The sequence below is a fragment of the Fopius arisanus genome, unplaced genomic scaffold (assembly GCF_000806365.1).
Source record: "Fopius arisanus strain USDA-PBARC FA_bdor unplaced genomic scaffold, ASM80636v1 scaffold00005, whole genome shotgun sequence".
Taxonomy (NCBI): domain Eukaryota; kingdom Metazoa; phylum Arthropoda; class Insecta; order Hymenoptera; family Braconidae; genus Fopius; species Fopius arisanus.
In genome coordinates, this window is record NW_011887744.1 from 1,245,475 (window position 1) to 1,266,052 (window position 20,578).

At 43.4% G+C, this 20,578-nt stretch overlaps 2 protein-coding genes across 6 annotated transcripts; one reads left to right on the top strand and one right to left on the bottom strand.

Annotated features, from left to right (window-relative positions):
• Nucleotides 1-349: 349 nt before the first annotated feature.
• Nucleotides 350-2,355, top strand: wds (WD repeat-containing protein wds). Of its 2 annotated transcripts, none has more exons than XM_011315798.1 (4): nt 350-742; nt 827-923; nt 1,174-1,887; nt 1,957-2,355. In XM_011315798.1, exons 1-4 carry the CDS (start codon nt 650-652, stop codon nt 2,055-2,057), a joined length of 1,005 nt encoding a protein of 334 aa, XP_011314100.1. In that variant the 5' UTR covers nt 350-649; the 3' UTR covers nt 2,058-2,355. The 2 variants fall into 2 exon arrangements, with proteins under 2 accessions (XP_011314100.1, XP_011314101.1); XM_011315799.1 differs by having other exon boundaries at nt 350-727.
• Nucleotides 2,356-2,476: 121 nt separating this feature from the next.
• poe (E3 ubiquitin-protein ligase-like protein poe) lies at nt 2,477-20,511 on the bottom strand. Of its 4 annotated transcripts, none has more exons than XM_011315802.1 (11): nt 20,390-20,511; nt 20,087-20,184; nt 18,537-19,927; nt 18,329-18,446; nt 17,903-18,057; nt 17,072-17,818; nt 11,768-16,746; nt 11,469-11,624; nt 11,279-11,308; nt 2,899-11,159; nt 2,477-2,825 (listed from the first exon to the last, which is right to left on the bottom strand). In XM_011315802.1, exons 1-11 carry the CDS (start codon nt 20,509-20,511, stop codon nt 2,761-2,763), a joined length of 16,122 nt encoding a protein of 5,373 aa, XP_011314104.1. In that variant the 3' UTR covers nt 2,477-2,760. The 4 variants fall into 4 exon arrangements, with proteins under 4 accessions (XP_011314104.1, XP_011314103.1, XP_011314106.1 ...); XM_011315801.1 differs by having other exon boundaries at nt 17,903-18,078; XM_011315804.1 differs by lacking the exon at nt 11,279-11,308.
• Between the last annotated feature and the right edge of the window lie 67 nt (nt 20,512-20,578).

The window sequence follows — 20,578 nt, forward strand, 5'->3', positions numbered from 1 at the left end:
CGCTCATTATGAAAATATAATTTAATTAGTGGTATATCTTCAATATATTAAATAATTTTTTCCATTGAAATTCCACAAGATGTAGTTTCCCCGTTCCACACGTTCTACAGTCGGCTAAATTTCAGTTAAACAAATAAAAAACAAAAAACATTCATACCGCAGAAAATAAAATTCACCCCGTCGACTTGAGACACCCCAGCATTGCAATAAAAACTTGGTTAATTAAAAAAAACACCCCAGCATTGCGCGTTGCGCCCTCCCTCTCTTGGGGTGCAGTACTACGATGCCGCTGGAGTCACTCAAACCCCCAGAACTGAGCCTCTACTTTAGTCAATTCTCTTTGGGAGAACCTGAGAATCAAAAGGCATTTTGTACTTGTTGTTATAATATCGGTTTCAGTGCGTTCTTTTAGACGCCATCAACTCAACAAATGTCATCTGGATCCTCGAAATTACTAAGTTCCCTTTGCATTTAGTGAAATTGACAGATAATTATTGGTCCCTCGGTGGAATAAATCAAAAGGAAAATATTTCTGAGTTGTGAACACAGGAGATACCCGGGTTGGATCCAACAATCCCTCCCTAACCTTCAACATTTAGCCGACTTGTGCTTCCTTCCAATTAATCAAATAATATTTCGCTGCAACGCTATGGTACCTCTCGGGCCATCACCAGGTCATCAGGCCTCGGTTAATAACACCTCGTCGACACCCACTAGCGGATCAAAAGCAAGTTCCACTTTGGTATCGTATTATTTTCCACAAATGTTTATCGACCATGTGAGCCACATGCTTATTCATCATCAATTTATCCCTTATTTCGTTTAGAAACCGAATTACACTTTGAAGTACACACTTGCTGGACACACCAAGGCCGTTTCCTCTGTCAAATTCAGTCCAAACGGTGAATGGCTAGCTAGTTCTTGTAAGTTGACACTTATTATTCTGATTCTGTCAAGTGGTAAAAGGAGATCAGTTGAGTCAGCTCTTCGGTCAGTTTTTTTTAGAAATATATCCCAGAAATTAAGGAGACAATCAGCTTGTGAGAGCCTCTTTATGATTTTCCTTCGTTTTGAAGATATTCCCGAAATATGCCAACTTATGTATTTTTATAAATTTGATATTGTTATTCATGTGGCTTGTTTGAATTTTGTTTCCTATGGATGACTGTGCAGCTGCTGATAAACTCATAAAGATATGGGGCTCTTACGATGGTAAATTTGAGAAAACAATAGCCGGACATAAACTGGGGATATCTGATGTGGCGTGGTCTAGTGACAGCAGACTTCTTGTGTCAGCTTCTGATGACAAAACGCTGAAAATTTGGGAGCTCAGTTCCGGCAAGTGCTTGAAGACTCTAAAAGGCCATAGTAATTACGTATTTTGCTGTAACTTCAATCCACAATCTAATCTCATCGTTTCTGGATCATTCGACGAAAGCGTGAGAATTTGGGACGTGAGAACAGGAAAGTGTCTGAAGACGTTGCCAGCTCACTCAGATCCAGTGAGTGCTGTACATTTCAATAGGGATGGCTCACTCATTGTATCGAGTAGTTACGACGGTTTATGTAGAATATGGGACACAGCATCTGGACAGTGTCTGAAGACATTGATTGACGATGACAATCCCCCAGTATCGTTCGTTAAATTTTCACCAAATGGAAAATACATTCTCGCTGCAACACTAGATAACACACTCAAGCTTTGGGATTACAGCAAAGGCAAATGCCTTAAGACTTACACTGGCCATCGTAATGAAAAATACTGTATATTCGCTAATTTCTCTGTGACTGGAGGAAAATGGATTGTTTCCGGCTCAGAAGACAACATGGTGTACATCTGGAATTTGCAGACGAAAGAAATTGTTCAGAAACTTCAAGGACACACAGGTTAATAATGTTTTAATTGATTTTTAACTCAACTCCAGTGGATAATACTAATGAATGAATTTATTGCAGACGTTGTTCTCTGTACGACATGTCATCCAACGGATAACATCATCGCGTCAGCTGCATTAGAAAACGATAAAACGATAAAATTGTGGAAGAGTGACACGTAGGTAGATCTCTCTGGAAGATAGGAGTAAGGGCTGTCACTCGTAATGTACAAATTGAAACTACTACCTGCGTAGAAATACCACAATTAATTCTATCCCCATTGTATGGAGCAGACGGAAGAGCAGGAATTTTATTTTCGTACCGAAAGAATATGAAATTATTTATACTCGAGAAATTGGTTCCCCATCGTTTTTCAAAGAAAAGCTTCCAGTTCTATTGTGCTGTAGGAACCACAATTACAATCAGTTCCATTATGAATTCATACTGTTTGCCGTGAATAAAGAATTTTCCCATTTGTAATCGATTTTTCTCCTGAATCATTACTCCTAAACGTTCAAGTAATCGAGTTTGAAGGTTTTAACAATATTAGAAATTTTTAATGAAACCCGCGAAGAAAAAAATTGACTAAAATCTGCTTGTGTAGTAGTAACATTTGCAAACATTTTATTAGATTTAATTTTCATCGAAGCACATACTTCATTTTTTCATTCACATTTACTTCGGCTAAAACTATGAATGCATAAATAATGAAGCGATACACAACGAGATGTCGATCATAATCGTAGTAAATTGCGACTAATATTAATCAAAAGATTGTTAATGGTTTTGCCTTCGTATACAGAAATTGAAAAAGCCAATGATAATTCAGATATAGATTTCTTTGATATTAAAGTACGTATTTGTCTTCTGTTCATTAATTTTTCATCAAACAAAGCTCCTCAGAAGATCAGTTATATACGAAGAGAGATCTGGTATCTCCCCAAGCAAACCTGAAAATAAAATAATAATAATTGATATATCTGGTATGTTTTAAAAAATTCACTTCAATTTTCAATGACTCACCGACAACATCACAATATTCATCGAACGAAGCACAAGGCAGCAATTCATCTCGATACGCAACGAGAACTTTCTCAGAAGCTTTGAGCATAGCTTCATCATTTTCCCTGATATAGTCAGCAAGAACAGTGGACCACTGGAGCTGTGACGAGGTCATTTTAGTAGTAAGACTGGAATCCTTGAAGAAGTTTCCATAAATCACATCAATGAGTCCAAAAAATATGAGAGCGCTTTTATAAACAGAGTAATCCTTGACAGTGGAGTCGGTGATGGTTTTGGTAGGTCCAGAGGGTGAGATGTACCTCTGGTGGGCGAGAATGATAAGTCTCTTCAAGTGGGTGAATTTTTCTTGTTGCCAACGAGCTGGCGGGTGTATAAGGAGAGAGAGAACAGCTTGATAGTAAGGCCCTTCGGCTTCGTAACAGCTGTCCAGCCAGGACGCCGAAGGCGATGCCCTCAAGTAGCTCGTCAGCTGCTGCTCCTCTTTGCCTCCAGATCTTGTGGTGTTCATGACATAGAGAGCCATATGAGTGAGATAGGGAATGATGTGCATATTGGATTGGGGTCCACCACCTCCAGTATCATCGTGGAAGCTCTTCTCCTGGGCAAATCTCAACAACAGAAGCTTTAAATCGTGAATGGTCGACGAGTAAGAGATATCCCTGTGCCCAGTGGACTCCTGAAGATACGTATTGTGTCTAGCTAGACAAGTAGCAAAGGCTGACTCTGGTACCTGTGGTCCCCACAGTGGTAGCAAGCCATTGCACTTGGTATTTGCATTCTGCAGTGCAGCACTCTCCCACTCGTCCCTAGCCCTCGCCAATCTGACAGCTGACATGTGACAATCCACATGAACAACGTTGAAATGTGTGACAGTTGTGTAGCCAACGGTTTTACGTTGTTTCGTCTCGAATTCTTCTACGTTGCAGCGTTTTGTGAATGTATAGATTCCAAGTACGAGATTTGGCTTGAATTTGTAACCCTCACGACAGATAACGCAGACTAGACCAGTCTCATCCTCACCGAGATCCTCCATCTGTTGGAGAATTGTTCCTCCGCTGGCAGCTGTCACTTGGCCTTTATCATTTGTGCGCATTCCAAGGGCACCAAGTTGACGCTCCCTCATAGCCATGGCCAAACGTTTTTTCTCACTTCGTGTGTGCTGTCTTGCCTCGTCAATAAGTTGGGCTACTTTGGTGTTGGTGCAGAGGGCCTCAAGGAGATTCTCTGCGAGTGATCCAACGTGCTCGTCTGAGGACACTTGCTCCAATCGATGGATTATACTGATTGTCACGGGTGAGACTGCGAGCTGTGTTAATTCATGATGTGTTGATAAACCAGTGAGAAAACGGAGGATATACTTGAGGGCTGGTTTTGAGATAAATTCTTTCAACTCGTCGCTGTCTGTACGAAGGAGAGTTGGCTTCACACATGGGGCGTATACTGTTATGTATTCAAAGGCATCCTTTACTATTCCCATATCAATAATGTAATCTTTTAGGGTATTTCCAATGGCATTTCTCTCAATTCCCTGAGTTAATACACAGAAGAGCTCGAGTTTCTGTTCGTCCTCTGCGGTGTGCTCGTAATCAAATTCGTAGAAATTCAGTACAGGCTTGAAGAAATCACAGAGAACAGCCATTTTTTCTTTATTACCATACGTCAGAGCGGCCAGGACTCTAGCAAGATGAACAAGAACGTTATTGCTCTGTCTGACAGCTGACGATTGGGTGCAGGAGAGGAGGGCTTTGACGTGTTCAGGACCTCCGAGAGTTGTTGAAAATTCCTCGAAAGATTCGAGAGATTGGGAGGTGGCATTTGCCAGTATTGTCTCCATGATATCCAGAAGTTGCTCTGTCACTTTGGCTTGAGCCTGACCACTCGTCTCTGATGGCTCCGTTGCCAGACATCTCTGGAGAACTTGAAGGAATACAGTGACAGCTCCTAGTTCGGGCCTACTCAGCACTTGCTGATTCTTTTTCACCTTGACAGACAGTCTGAACAGCTTCAGAAGTACTTGAAGTAGTGGTCTAGCTCTGGCCACATCGTGAATTGCCGACAAACGATCGAGCATCACTTGAAGACCTCCACAATCAGCCAAAACGTTTGCCATTTTATAAACTTCCTCGTTGTTAATCTCCTGTTCGCTATTTGCATTGAGCGTTTCCACGAATTCCTCAGTTGCATCACCAAGGAGTCCTCGCATTCTGTAGACAACTCTCATGGCATCGCACTCTCCACCCTCGTGAACCCAAATTTTTTTGTAGACATCTTTCACAGGCAAATCCAGACTTATTATCTTGTTATTTACCAAGAGCTCCATCCCATTGTCATCCTCCAGGAGTGCAACGAGCTCACAGTCTTGACAAATTTTATTCTTGACATCTCTCATCAGTGGCCCTAATCCAGGTTCGAGACTACTGTACGGATTTCCCAGCATTCTACCCTGGAGGAAATCCTCCTGCTGTGGATCTTTCTCCAGTGTCAAGAAAAACTCCCCAACATCATTCTCCTCCGGATAAATTATGGAGCAGAGTCTCTCAAAGACAAAAACTGGTGTCCGTACATCCTGAGGGCTATACTTCTCAACAGTTTCTACACACACTGCCATGAAGGCCTTGGTCTCCTCCTCAGTGCCTGAAGTCATTTCTTCCAGAAGCTCGAGCAATTTTTCTTGAGTATCATCGATCAATCTAGTTCTCTGCACAACCAATCTTCGCAAAGAGAGATATCCATTGAGAACAGCCCCAACTAATCTGCCCTTGTACTGCTGCTTGATGTTCTCTTGTTCCAAAAATGTTGCAAGTAGTTCAGTCAACATCTTCAATGAGTATCCCTGCGACAAATCACTGGTCAGTGTTGTCTCCTCCAACCGATGCAACTCCTGGATTTCACGAGTGAGCAATTCAGCCAATTTCGTCATAACACCACACCTCACGGCAAGGAATTGTTTCCAAGGTAATTGACGAATCAAGCTCTGGTAAAGTGATAAAAATTCAGCACTGCTCTCTCCAGCTGTCCTCAACTCCTCCAGATATCCTGTCATAAGGACGAGAATTTTTTTCTTCCTCTCTGTACCTTGACAGAGACTTTCCACCATGTTGCAAGCAACTTGTCTGGCCAATCTTGAGCTCGGATTGAAGAGAACCTCCTTCAGCCATGCCCCATCAACGAGCATCAGTGGTTGAATCTCTCGTAATCTTGTGCATCGATAATGCCAACGATGTCCATATTTCTCCATGAGGTACAGTACTCTTGCCTCGTCCTTCTTGAGTGATTTATTCGAGCCATGAGGTAGTGACGACTTCTTTGCTGGCATCCTCTGCAGCCACTCTGTGTACGAGTGCTTGGACTCTCCATTCAACCATTTAGCAACATCAATACTCACACCTTCCGGTGGTGGTTGAATAGTCGCAAGCGATTCGATAGTTTTATCTTTATTCTTCTTGGACACTGGCTGATCTGGTTTTATGAGGCTCTGGAGGATCTTCAGCGAGGGCAAAATAAGGCTCTCCATGACAACTGGACTCTTCGACTCTTTGCAAGCCATTAGGAATAGCTGCATGACACAACGGAGTTTCTGCTCCCAACACGTGTCATCCTTCTGGACCAGAGCTGCCAGCAATGACATCTCAGGCCGAACAGCCATTGCCAGATCTGATGTTGACACTCGACCCTTCAATGTCATAGTGACTCTATTCATCAGCAGTGTACAGAGCTCTTTCGTCGACTGAATATTGTCCCTTGTGACTAAACAGAGAAGCTGACGTACCTCCTCCTGAACCTGGACCGTTCCTCTTCTCAAATTATGCTCTATCAATTCCTGAATGAGTCCCTGCTTGCAAAGAACTTCTCGTGCTGCTGAGTTGGTTGCAAGTGCACGAAGGAGAGTCAAGCAATGCTCAGTTGCAGCAGTAGCACAGCCATAGCATCTCCCTGTAATCGGTGGTATAATCATCTTCTCGTCTTCATCATCCTCCACCTCTTTCTCTTTATCCTTCTCGTCCTCATCTTCCTGGTTCTCTTTGAATATTATTTGTCGTTTATGCTGAAGACATCCCCGTTGATTTCTGTCGTAAGCCACGAGCTCTCGCCTCCAAGCAATCACTCTCTGAATTATTTTACTGAGCTCCTCAAACGATGTCTTGCAATCTCCACAGTATCTTTGAGCCAACAGCTGAATTGTTCGATTCACCTGAGTATTTCCACCAGAATTACTCACTTGAACTCCATCATCAATATTTCTCGTGTCTGATCTGTGCTCAGCAATCTTCATTAACAGCATCTCCAGAGTTGGCTTGTTCGACGTCAGGGTCTTGTAGATTCGATCAGCTTTTTCCAACCAGGTGTTTATTGTTGCTACCGTCTTCTTGCGATCTTCATCATTCTCAATTGGATCTACAGCGCAACAGGGGCGTGCTGTCAACGTGTAATCGAATTTTGCGTATTTGCAGAATCCACAGGCGTGACACAAGAAAGGATCCTTCTCGTCGTAATTTATTGCACGACACTTGTGACACTGGAATACATTCTCTCCACAGTTGGCACAAACTCCAGGATTAGCTGGAACATTGGCGGAACACCTGGGGCACTGGAGTGTCTCCGAGGATGCCTGAATGTTCTCGTAGAAGTCAGCGTACTCGATCATCAAATTGCAGGCGACAATGGGAAGTGGAAATTCCATTTTGACTTCAGTCTGACCCTGGGCAAGGGTGATTTTCTTCGCTTTGTGCCACATTGCTGGTTTATTTTTCAATTCGACAACAGCCTGAACTGTTCTGTTGTTGTAGAAAATGTTGATGGTTCTCACCATTTTAGTTCTCTTCAAGTCTCCAATTCTCAACATTATTCTGCTGATAGTGTGACTGGAAACCAATTTGACGATTTGCGTTGTTGTTGTGAATTTTGAATCAACTTTGATCGATGATAATTTGATTGTTGCCATGGGGACCTCTGGATTATTACACACGAGACAGGGCTCACTCTCGAGATAGTATCCATCGAGTTCAACGTATTGTGACAGCACTGTATACAGATTGGCACTTGGATGTCGTGTGAGCAACTGATTCTGGGCATGAAGGACAGACACCGCTTGCTCCATGTACGTGTGCATTTTCTTGCCAGCATCAGGTGTTTTCAATGAAAAGTATCCGAGTAGATCGACAAATTGGGCTGCCTTTCTACCGTAGGCTGGCAACAGTGGCCACATCTTCCAGAGCAGATCTAACAGAGCCTCCTGGTGTGGTGGGCCGCTGTTCTTGAAAATGGCCAGTATGAGCGAGTGCGCCTGCCACCTGACATTGGTATTATTCGTCTCCAGCAGGAATGTCCTCATGAATTTCGTCAGCAATGACGATGACACCTGTCTCTGAATCTGCTCCACAAGAATAACGCACTGAGTCTCCTCGAATTTCGCCTCAATGTCTGAATCCTCAGATTTAGCACGATCTCTTCTCTCCTTCGATATCGTACCTTTAGAATCCTTAGTTTTTGTGTCTCTTGTTTTTGCTGTCGAGCAAATAGCGCACTGGAGCAATTGGAGAACAGTGGGACTGACACCTTCATCGAGAAGAGTAGAAATTTTAAATAGATAAGAGAGAACCGTAGTCTGCTTGAGGCAGAATCTCTGCCAGTTTCCAGTTCTGCTCGTTGCTATTTCCACGCAGCACTTGAGGTGTTCGATGAGCTCCACCAGAGAGTCATAAGGCAAAATTATGGACTGCTGTTGAGAGTCCAGAGGAAGACCACCACCGATCTGATTTGTACTGTTGTTGCAGCACTGCTTGACAGATTGAATGTGAGAGACAAGTGCGTGAAGATCCCTGAGTTGTCTGTATTTCTCTTTATTTCCACAAATCAACTGCAATAATTTTCGCACCTGACGCCTGATGAATGGAGTCTGGTACAGCATCATGTATTCACACAGGTAAAAGTGCCAGGCCTGCTGATCGAACAGAGGCTGAATTGATATATTATTCTCAGCACTGTATTTGTAAATTTGATAAGGCAGTCTAAGGGCCATTTCTGTCAACAACTGGGGATAAGGCTCAAAGACATCAGTGGCATGACCTTTGACATACTGACGCAGGAAAAATGGTGACATGTCCGGTGGGGAGGTTGTCAAATGCTCTTTCAACAATTGCCCACCAATGACAGTTCCTGGATCCTCTGTCGACGTTGTTTTCCAGTATTTCAATAGTTCTGTCAATAATGTCAAGCAGTGATGTATAACACCAGCTTTACTCAAAATACTCGCTGTCAATTGGGAGACAAAATTCGAATTGTCATTCTGTGCTTTTGTATTGTACTTGGATCGAGACATCAGAACACTCAATAGCCTCATGATAACCAAATGCACTTCACGTTTATCAGTCCGTTTGTTGATGTCTGTTGTATCAGTTGTATCCATCTCTAATTGTTTAATGAGAATATTCAATAATTTCTCGATACAGGAACGATCTCGTTCATCAGATCCATCGAGATCGGAAGTTAACATAAGGACAACCTGCATGTAAGGAATGGAAAGAACTCCCGATACATTTTGTGACATTTCTGGAATGAACTGCATGAATTTCTCGAGCAAACACAGACGTACAGAGTGTAACTTAGTGGTGGCCTCTGAAGGTTGTGCAATTTCAATTTCAGGCTCGTGTTCAGTCACTTCAGATTCACCAATGACTTCCTCATGTTCTGGGGTATCATTCTGTTTATTTTGCCCACTGGAATTGGCATCAGCAGTGCCCGACGAGCCTGGTTCAGTCGATCGTCTACTATTCTGTGGTTGTTCATTATTCGAATCACCATACGATGATGAGGAAGATCCTGACACATTCTGCTCGCTTCCACCACTCTCACTGCCTCCACTCTCTCGCTGCTGCTCTGGAGCTGGTGAAGTTCTCAATGTGCTACTAGCGTCTGTTGCAGCTGTTGACCCATTATCAGTGGCCTCATCGTCGGAGCCACCAGCTGAGGTCGTTGTGTCTGAATAATTCCCTTCGTTACCACCAACTGATCCGGACACCGAAGGCTGAGCTGGATCTTGAACTGGTAGATTTCCCTGCAATCCTCCAAGTCCCTGGGCAGCAGCCAAAGTTTGAAGGCTCTGCAGGGCAGGTCCACTGAGATTCTCTAGACCTGGAATTCCCTGGAAATTCACCAATCCCTGCTGCAGGGCTTGAAGATCAGGGCCACCTCCTTCCTGATCCTGAAGACTGAGAGCTATAGCCAAACCCATCATTGCCTCATCGTCGGCCTCAGGGAGATCGAGAAGATGTGGAAATCCAGCTGGACCCAGAAGTGCTTCCAGGGGATGGGCAAGTCTCTCTGCCTGATTACCCTCTGCCCCAAGCAACGCCATTGGCTCAACAGCATCAACGTCGTACTGACGAGGGTCCTCCATCTGTTCCTGAAGCGAAGAGTTCTCGATCGGTTTCTCCTCGATTCCACTCGTACCGGCAACACCGGAGACACCTGGTGTACTGCAGTGAGGAGGACTGGGTACATAAACCCTTCGTTTTTTGTATCGAGGTTTCAATACTCTGATGATCGCCTGTTTTGCACTGAAACTCACAGCAGTATCGGATGATAAAAGAAGTTGAAGGTAGAGTCTCGCGGCTAATCCACTGTTCCACTCGATATCGCACATTGTGAAGGAGTGGATTATTTCCACGAGGGCATAAGTTATTGCTTCGGTGTGAGTCAGCCCTGGCACAACAACTGGAGCGAGGGCCAGATTTTTGGGATAGGCCATGTGAAGAGTCCAGAAAACGTCCATCAACTGGAGAACCATGTGCTGATTAGTGCTAGAGTCTTGCTGCTCGTTCTCACTCTGTTTGCTCTGGAGTTGTGATACTCTGTCGCTCTCAAAGATTGGTATGTTAGTCTCATTAAAGGCCTTGGGTGAATTTTGCTCAGTGAATTTTGCCAGATTGTGGGGACGCGCGATGGCAATACTTCTGATTATGAGAGCCAATCGATAGAAGTTTTCAGCGTCCATCCACGTGACGTTGAGATTTCGCATGGATTTCAAAGATTCCAACACGTGGCTCAGTTGGACTTGATCTTTGTGGGAATGGTAGGCTACTCGGGACATGTAGAGGGCTGCCAAAAGGGCCATTGTGTGCATTTGAACTGATGGTGGCGTTGGCAGGGTCAGTAAATTTGACGCCACTTCGATGGCTGTATTTTTTAGAGAGGATTTGCTTTCATCTGCTGCAGTTAAAGTGAATGAGGACTCCAAGACTTCCAGAATGCTTGAAATCATTCTATAGAAAATAAAGAAAGAAAGAGACGATAAGTTTTACGATGGAATCCCTTCAAGTGTATTCAGAAGAAGAAGAATGCAACACATTAGCAACTTTCAGCCTCTTTGTTTATCTCTTACCTTTCTATTTTCACTGAGTCCTTCGAGGGTCTGATGCATTACAATAAAAGTCAAGGAATTAAAATTTTTCAGGCTTCGTAAAGAAAAATAACAGATAGCGAGCTTCATACATCGAACGTTATTTACATATCAAGACTATACATATATGCAAAGCTCGTGATAACGGAGGAGATCGTGATTGAATACTCACTTGTCGACTGACGTCAGAGATGCTGGTGATACAACTGCTGTTTCATTTTCATTGGTGATTGATGAGCCAGGAACAACTGGTGCGGGGGTTGTTTGTCCAGCTGGAATCTCTTCGGGTTCTTCAGGCCAACCGAATGCATCTTTTGTTTTTCCGTAGCTAAGAAAATTGAGAATTACCGTAAAAGCATGTCGAATTTCTTAGAATTCATTCAATTTTCACATTGGCCCATCCGAGCGAACCCCGATTGCCTCGTGTATTCAAAGGTCCAAGATAAAATTTATTAGAAAAAAGACACTCACATTTTAATTGAATCAACCATGATGACATCAGGATCCTGAGAAAGACCGAAAGTGATGGTTAGCTTCTTATCCGCCTGAAGACTCTCTTCTCTTGTCAGAGGGATATCAAACCAGCGACTTCTGGTCAATGACGTTCTAATGCTTCTCCCAAAGACCTCGACATAAAGTGGAGCCCTCTGAACATCCTGACTTCCCAATTGTACTCTAATTCCGCACATCACCAGGGTAGGATCATTATTCGTAACTTCCACATTGAATCCAATAGTCCTGGTCGATACGACATACATCCCAGTGGTATTCAATCGATGTTTTATCTGAGCGACATTATAAATCTGCAGCAAATCATTGCCTCCAAATTCCACGTCATTCATAACTTGACAATGCTCAAAGAAGTCAATGGGAAATGTCAAGGAGCCAGAGGGCTTTCCTGCCTTGGCAATCTTCTTCTTTCTCGATTGTTTAATTCCCGTTATAGTCCCAATTGGTTGAACATTAGAAGACATCCAGTAACCAGTCTGCTCCATGCCAGCCATGTAGATCCTCAAGCTTCCATCCTCACAGAGTAAAATCAGAGTTGTCCTGTGCTCAGCATTAGAACTTGGATGCCTGATGGCGACCATATCCATTATTTTCGCCTTTGGAACGACTTTGATCTCCTGTATCAGCACAACATCAGGTTTAATCATGAGGATAACCGGATTATTACTAGTCTGAAGAACAGAGCAGACCAATCCAGGATGATTGGCGACTTCACTCCACTGACACAATGGCTGTGGCTGATTGTTATTCGATTTGTTTCCATTTGACCTGTTGCTGGCAATATTAATCATGAAGACTGTTACGATATCGTCATCCATATTATTCAAAGGTGCAATGAACGATTTTCCACATGTGTAACTGAAGAAGAGTAGTTGAAGAGCGTGAGAATAGTAAATGGAAACTCCACCTCCGCCCACTTGGCCAAAATCTTTGATTTCTGGATGATAAATGTCGAGGGTATTGGTGACGTAGAATGCACCGTGCTTGGCAGAACTTGCATCATTCATAGCCTGGCTGTAAATGTATCCAGCAGATGACATGAGAAGAAGATAGAAGACATCGTCCTCGGTGTGAACGAACGTGCAATCTCGAATTTTTCCAATGGGAACCACGAAGTAATACTGAGGGTTCAGTGCATCCTTGCCAAGATCATAAATTTTTACGAAATCAGCAGTGACAAGGGCCAATTGTGTCTGCGAGCCTGGCAGCCACATTGCCTTGATTATAAAATTACCGGGTTCCCTTTGAGGGTGCAGAACGAGATGATCGGAGACTGTTCCAGAGCTGTTGAATGTCAGTACGTGGCAGTCCTTTAAGCCACAGACAGCTAAAAAGTCTTCGTTCCAGGGATTTCCAGTGATTGAGAGTACTGTGAAGGGAATTGGAGCTGAGGCGAGTCGTGTTAGTGTGAGTTTACGCTTTGAAGAGTCTGCCTGCTTCAATAGTGCACTCAACTGTAGAACAGTGATTTTTCCTTTCTCATGAGAAACAGCAAGATGCTGTCGTTTACCATAGGGTGAGGACAGACAACACATGGCAACTCTTCGAATCATGTGGGCCGATAGGAGTTGGCGAATTGTTTGCCCTTGATCACCAGAGTAATTCATTCGGACATTCTCAAAAGCACCTTCTTGGGAGCCGAGAGTTGAGAGCATCAGTTGATCTGTGTGGATGAATTTTTTCTCGAGTGTATGCAGCTGTCTCAGGGCTATTTGACCTCTGGTGTGGCAACCAACTGGTGAATTTTTCTGGCAGGAGGCATCAACAGCTGGTATAAGGGTCCTGGTGAGCTCAACGAGAGATGTAACAAGCCCGCTGGACCACAACTGTGTCATGATCCAGTCTCTGGATCCCTCGAGCTGTTTAGCAAGAGCAGCTTGTCTCTCTTTGTCTCTGCCACTTCTCTCTAATTTCTCACCAAATCCTGTGGGACTTGAGGCTCGTCTGCGAAGTCTGTTGGTCGCGTTGTTGTTCAAATTTGAATTCTCGTTTCCACTGGCTGCTCCATTGCCGATGAACGTTGAAGCGTTCGCCGCGTGTCCTTGGCCCGGATGCTCTGAGCTCTGTGGACTACGTTTAGTCAGGGCTTGGCAGGAGCCATCATCCTTGAAACCACAGTCGCAGAAGAAATTGCCATATTTGGCATAGGTAACGTCATGACCCCTGTGACAGACTCGAGCACAAACTGTGCAGACACCAGCACCATCGACCATTGAGCACGTATGACAATGGTACCAGTGCTGATTGGTAAACTCCTTCTGTGTGATAGTGAATGTACAGAGTTTATTGCACAGACTGTCTTCGTCCGAATCCTCAGCAGCACTGTCCTCATCCTCATGCACCAGTTCGTCAACCCAATCACTATCGTTGAGATCTCCACTTATCAGAGGTGCTGCACCCTCCCAGGGTGGACTCGTTGCTCGATCAGTTGAATGGCTCGACAGTTGTCTCTGGGGGCAGACAGCACCAACAATATCTGATATGTAATTGAGAACACAGCAACCTGCCTCGATGTATGGTGATGGCTTGTCCAGAATTTGAGTCTCAGTGTCTTTACTCATGAGTTGCTGTTTACAGAGTTCAACCCAATCAGTTGCCGCTCTGAACAAAAGTACATGTCCCTTGTCAGTGCCGGCGTCAGTGAGATTCGCCATCACTTGCATCAGCTCTGGGAATCCTGCAGCTTCAATGGCTGGAGACAGGATGTGATAACCGAGGGGGATTAGAGCTCGGAGAAGAGTCACAGATACATTTTCTCCGAGAGTGCTATTGGCTTTGACGATGTAATTTGTTAATGCCTGAAGGAGTTGATTATTTTCATGCATCAGCTGTTGATTCTCTTCGTTCGAAGCACTTGACAGCTGATTTACCTTTTCAGAATCCAGTAACAGTGTTGTACTTGTTGGATTGTTGGCTGTTGTCAGTGCAGACGATGATCCACCAGCAGCTGGTGGAGGTGAGGACCACTGTTGATCATTGCCACCAGTGGTTGAATCATTCTGAGTATTCTCACTGGTACTGGCAACCGGAATGATCTGAACGATCGAGGAACTCCCAGGACAGCCTAGTATCACGTGTCTCAACCAGCACTGAAGTTTCTCGTTGTCAACAGCTGCCAAATTCGACACTGAATTGCAGAGACGATCTAAAGAGCCATCCATATTCTTCTCAGCTGTTTTGTAAAGCTTGTTGAAGAAATGAAGGACATGAGTGCTAAATTGCTGGGAAGCCTGTGGCGATGCGATTGAAAGGAGAACAGACACTAGAGTTCTATTCGTACTTGGGGCAAAGAACTGGTCCAAGGCTTTGCAACCCACCGAATTATCCAGGAGTTGTTCCCAATACTTGATGCACTGTTTAAGAATGGTACCATCTACTGAAACGTTTATCGAAGAATCCTCGGTGTTTGTAGTGTAATCAACAATGACGTTGTACGTATAATTAAGTACATACAGATGTTCTCTCAATTGTCTAGCCTCACTGTCAACAGCACCCAGGAGTTTGACCAACGTCTTCGACGCCAGCTCATGAAGATTGTCTGTTCTTGCATCCATAGTCAGGGGAATGAGGATATCAATGGCTTGAGCTCTAATTTCAGAGTTCTCTGCAGCTGTAGTTGGATTAATGTACTCGAAGAGAAAAGCAACGAGAGAGTGGAGTAGATTCTTCAAGGATGGATTGATAGAAAATGTTGTTCCATGTTGAGAGAGTGTGCTGATGTGATGGTTGACTGTCGCCAAAATATAGCTCTCAGCGGGGATAATGTCATTGGCGTACGTATTCCACGGAACATGAGAGACATTAATGGCTTTCCATTTGTCGAGAACTGATCTGATTGTGTTGGGTAAGAGAGTAATAATTGACGCCTCCATGGCCCACGATGCACCTGCAACACATGTAATTCCATCGAGAACAAGATAATCCCTCATGCTATATTTTCCAGCATTGGATTCCGAGGACTCGAGCATTTGATATAGAACACTCGAGCGACAAGAAGCGAGAATAGCTTCAGTCAATGATAGTACATGTGGCAGAATATCGATGATCATTTTATTGGTGTTCGTACTCGCAGTTTGAGGTGCGTTGTTCGACGAGTCAGACTTGTTGTTAGAGGACTCAGTATCTTGTTCCATAGGGCTCTTGGAGATGCTCTCATCCATGAGCACTTGGAGTTTTCCAATGACTGCTGCTAGAATCGTTAGAGAACTTAATTTTGGTAGAGTTGACTTTGGCATTATGTTGTCTGATGGATTTAACTCGGGTTTGAGAGTCTTGATACAGTTCTTGGCCAGAGTTACATCGTATTTTATTGAATTGACTGTTGTGGACACAGTCTTGAGGAGATTCTCAGCATACTGGGTGTACATGCCCTGTTTAACGAGACAGTCCTTCATCCAACCATTGAATGTTTTGTAAGCAGCCCTTGGTCCCCAGACGAGGGAATACAGAAGCATTGGTCCTGCTGGAATCTCCTCTCCAAGTGCTAATGTGTCGACGTATGGTGTTGATGGGGGGAGCATCAGTATCAGCCTCCAGCAGATGGAAAAACAGTACTGAGTGGCACATAACCCAGTGATCGACATTTTATTCTCTTTCCCCTCTTTTCCCTCTTTGTTATCCATTTTCTTCGACACGTGTGTCTGATTGACGACATTAAGAATGTCGATGAGGGCATCGACTAGAAGGGGATACTTCATTTTATCAGGAGTCCCCAAGACAAAGTTAAGGGCAAGGCCATCGAGTTTCGGTGTATCCTGATTATTGAAGTCAGCGTTTGTTAAATTATAGAAACGAGGCTTCATTGTGAATTCATCTTGCGGTCCAATTTTTGGATAATTGTCCTCGATTTCTTTCCACGGAGTGTAAATCCTCGCTGCTTGTTTGTTTCCCTCCTTCGTGTCAGATACAAGGCTGGTAGCAGACAGGAGATTCCACTGAACCTGAACCACAAATCCGAGAAAGTGATTAGTCAGGGAATTGAGGAATACAATAATTTTCCTTAGGAAAAGTAAAATAAAATGTTCGAGAATTGAACTACCACTCAGTTTATACTATCACTCAGGTGGCCCTGTTATCTCGACTCAATTAGTTGTGTATTTTTTTATTGCATTTGATTAGTATCGGTTTAGAAAATAAAGAAATGAAGAGAAAAAATGGAAAATGAAAACTATTATGATTCGACTTAGAGTCGATCCGAATTGAAAAATCAAATGCGAATTTATTATTTATTATGTATTTGAAAATAAATATGAAAATATTGAATACCTGTTCGAGGAGTGTGGGTGGCGCATCATACAGATGCTTCATCATGTACTCGAGCAGCAGCAGGAGCCGAGAAATATGAAGAATTTGTGTATCTTTCATGGGGGTTTTGACAGCCTCACTGCAACGAACAGCTCCACTCCCAGTGACGAGTAAAACCGATTTCTTCTGCATGAGATTCAACGAATGGAATAGGAAGAGGACAAGCTGAGCATGTTCCACGTTGAGATCCTCGTTCTCCGGTTCAAACGTCACAGGTGGATTGCAAACATTCTCCACCATGGTTGTAACCAATCTCTGCCAGATGCTGATGCAGGCAGCCTCCTTCTCCAATTGAGGTTTCAACAGCAATATTTGTGCCAAAACGCTAAGTGTCCTCGGATAAACCTGCAGTGGCCATGAGGTGGAACTCGTGCCATCGATAGTCCAGGGGCTGACACCGAGATGCTGGAGGAGTGTATTCTGGAGGGATTCACTCAGAGTATTTCGAGCGAGCAAGTTGTGAGTGTATTGGCTCAATGCCTGAGAGAATTCCGAGTACATGGCACCCAGTGCTGCACCATAAAAAACAGATATCGTACCAGTCTCGGTTCTCGCTGTTTCGTGATCCAAATCTCGAATTATTGCGGCGAGAATGACCATTTGTTGTTCAACAAGCCCATTGATGACATATTCACGGACATAAGAACTTCGACTGCCAATTAGGTGTTGATTCATGAATTGGAAAATTTGAGTTGCCAGAGAGATGTACTAAAAATCAATGAAATATATGAATGAAAGATATTTGATTGTTGCTGAAAATCATTGTGAGTCCATAAACAAAATTTTGTTTACCCCGTGTGGCTCTCTATTATCAGGAACAATAGTGGTCGATGGTCTCTCAGCATTGGTCTCGTTGTTAGTGTCTTTGGTAGTGTTTGTGGGTGATCCTTCGGAAGGTGACAATGTTTCCTCGAACCACAGGCCCAAGATAGGCTCACTGTCCTCCTCTACCGACATAACAGTTTGTTCTACATCGTGAACATACCCCACAGAGTTAGTTAGATGGATAGAATGAAAGCTAGTGTGGAGTTACGATTTTTCCTTTCACCAAACACCGAATAACGCAACAAATCATTGAAAATATAAAGCACGAATTAAAGTAGATGATTACCAATGTATCCACGAGAGATCATGCAAATTCATAATACTGGATAAATTAACCAAATGATAGCGGACTAATTACGATGAGGATGAATGATTCAAGAAGTGAAATGATACCTTCGTCGGTTGAACTCTCTGAGAAACTCAGGAGATCCTCGTAGTAAGTTGTAGAATCCGATTGACTGAGTGTGTCACCTTCTTGGGGATGTTTCTGAACTCTTTTCAGAGTGCAAGCCTGCCGAAAAAAAAAAACAAAATTGACACTTAATCTATAATTATTATTATTCAACATGAAACCTGTGACAACCGCATTCTTTATCCTTACCTTCCTGTAACTAATTGTCGCCAAATAAAACAACAAATGATTGAGTGGTGCGGCCTGCAAAAAAGTCATGGCACGTTGGAGAGCAGTACTGGTGGCTAGAATATCGAGGGGTGCTGGTTCGGTTGGTGGTGATGTATCATTGTTCGTCTCAACGGAAACATCTTCAAGCAATGCACTCATAAGGGTGAGTGCATGAGAGGCAAGAGCAACAGAAAGAACTCCAAATCCCTGTTGAACTTTCATGAGATTAATTCGTGAAGTGCCATCCCTGGCTTTACTCGGTGACTTTCCTTTCTCCTCTTTGGTTTTATCAGTAGTGCTGCTGAAACTGCTGACAGTTAGCTGTGCCTGGAGTCCAGCAACAAGCAGCCATACCCCAATCAGCAGATGATTCTGAAGGATATGCCCACCAGCTCGGGTACTGTGTTTTATTATATTCGACACCAATCCAAATATCTCCAGACTCTTCTCAACAACAGCTATCGCAAGAGAATCATAATCCTCTTCAGTATTTTTACTCAATTGTCCATGATTGGAGCCCTGATGACTTGTGGCGCTATTACTGGCATTTGTGCTGCACTTTGGAGAGACTGCATTGGAAACCCCAACAATACTCGATGCTGTTGCATTTGCAATGGAGCAGTAAAGACAGGACATGGTCAGAAGAGATAATTTCTCGAGTTTAGCCGGTGTCAAGGGCTCCAAAACAGGCAGAGAGACTACACTGTGGACGATGTTAATGTCATTAACTACAGCGTGCAGACTGTGCCTTATAATGTGTGCCTCTGCGTGATTGCCAGGCAGACTAAATCCCTTCCTGCTCATGTACGCTTGATATTTCCTCATATATCGAGATAGATGAGGCAGATTTGAGCACATGTCAAGCAAAGTGTCCCCAGCCCCGATGCCCTGGAGTGTGCTTACATTATTAGCAATAAACATCATCTTAATTTCATTACTCCCCGCATCATTTTCCGCACTCTCCGCAGTATTTTTATTGATCTCAATCATGATGTCACTGCTGATTGCGATAGATGGGATGAAATTCTCCAATGGCATCGTCAATTGCTCAAGTATCGAAGATGACAAATCATTTCTCGACCTCTTTGATTCTTTAATTGGCTGTGGGGTTGTGTCTTTCTCATTATTCGTCGATGTATTCGTTGTGGCTGTTATGCACGATGGTACATTGGCATTTTTCATAATTGCTATTAAGGCGACTTCGTCTGTCTTTGTCAGGAGGCTTTGACCAGTGCAGAGTGCACGAATTGGCAGGAGAAGTTGCTTCATCGTCAGAATGGATGAGGATCCATCTGCTGGTTGTTTTCCAATGAGATATGTCAGGAGAATTTTGCACGCCTGACATACTGTGGGTATTTGACTCTTCGACACTTGAAAATTCAAAGATCAAGGGAATTAGAAAATTCTAGAAAATCTCTCTCAGAAACTGAGAGTCACTGTACTCAAAATATACTTCAAAACCCTTTGAAATGATAAGCGAGATCCAAAACAACAGAAACAAGCAATTATACACCCGGTCAAATACTCACATGTATTTGCACATCCACTGATGTAATCAGCAACGAGGGCTGTAAAGGACGTGTAAAAGGCATCGTATTTATCCTCGTGGGTTAAAAGTTCCTCCTCACTATCAGATTAAATAAAACAATGATTAAATTGTGGTTCTCCCGATGAATCAGTTCGTCCGACCAATATCGAATTCTTATATATAGTCTTTTTTTTATCGAATAAAGGAGTCCATTTGTGTGCTGTCATTCACCAACTGCCACTCGGCATTTTGCAAATATTTTAAAAGTCACTGGAGGACTTTCCGTTATTTCAAATGCACTTACCTTTTGATAATGACTTTGATGAGCTCGATTACTTCATTTTTATTGAACGATCCGTAAGATGCGGCTAAAATTGGCTTTATTATTGACGGCCAGTCAACGTTTCCTCCACTTTTCGCTGCCATTTTGGAAAATAATACGAAATACGGGCGATTTTTTATTCAAGTCGATTGCAAAGTCGCCGCCTTGTGG

Coding starts and splice junctions, on each gene's coding strand:
- wds (XM_011315798.1), top strand. CDS start 650: ATGGTACCTCTCGGGCCATCACCAGGTCATCAGGCCTCGGTTAATAAC. Junction 924..1,173: donor TGAATGGCTAGCTAGTTCTT/GTAAGTTGACAC, acceptor ATGACTGTGCAG/CTGCTGATAAACTCATAAAG. Junction 1,888..1,956: donor GAAACTTCAAGGACACACAG/GTTAATAATGTT, acceptor AATTTATTGCAG/ACGTTGTTCTCTGTACGACA.
- poe (XM_011315801.1), bottom strand. CDS start 20,511: ATGGCAGCGAAAAGTGGAGGAAACGTTGACTGGCCGTCAATAATAAAG. Junction 20,185..20,389: donor ATCAAAGTCATTATCAAAAG/GTAAGTGCATTT, acceptor TTAATCTGATAG/TGAGGAGGAACTTTTAACCC. Junction 11,625..11,767: donor ATGGTTGATTCAATTAAAAT/GTGAGTGTCTTT, acceptor CAATTTTCTTAG/CTACGGAAAAACAAAAGATG.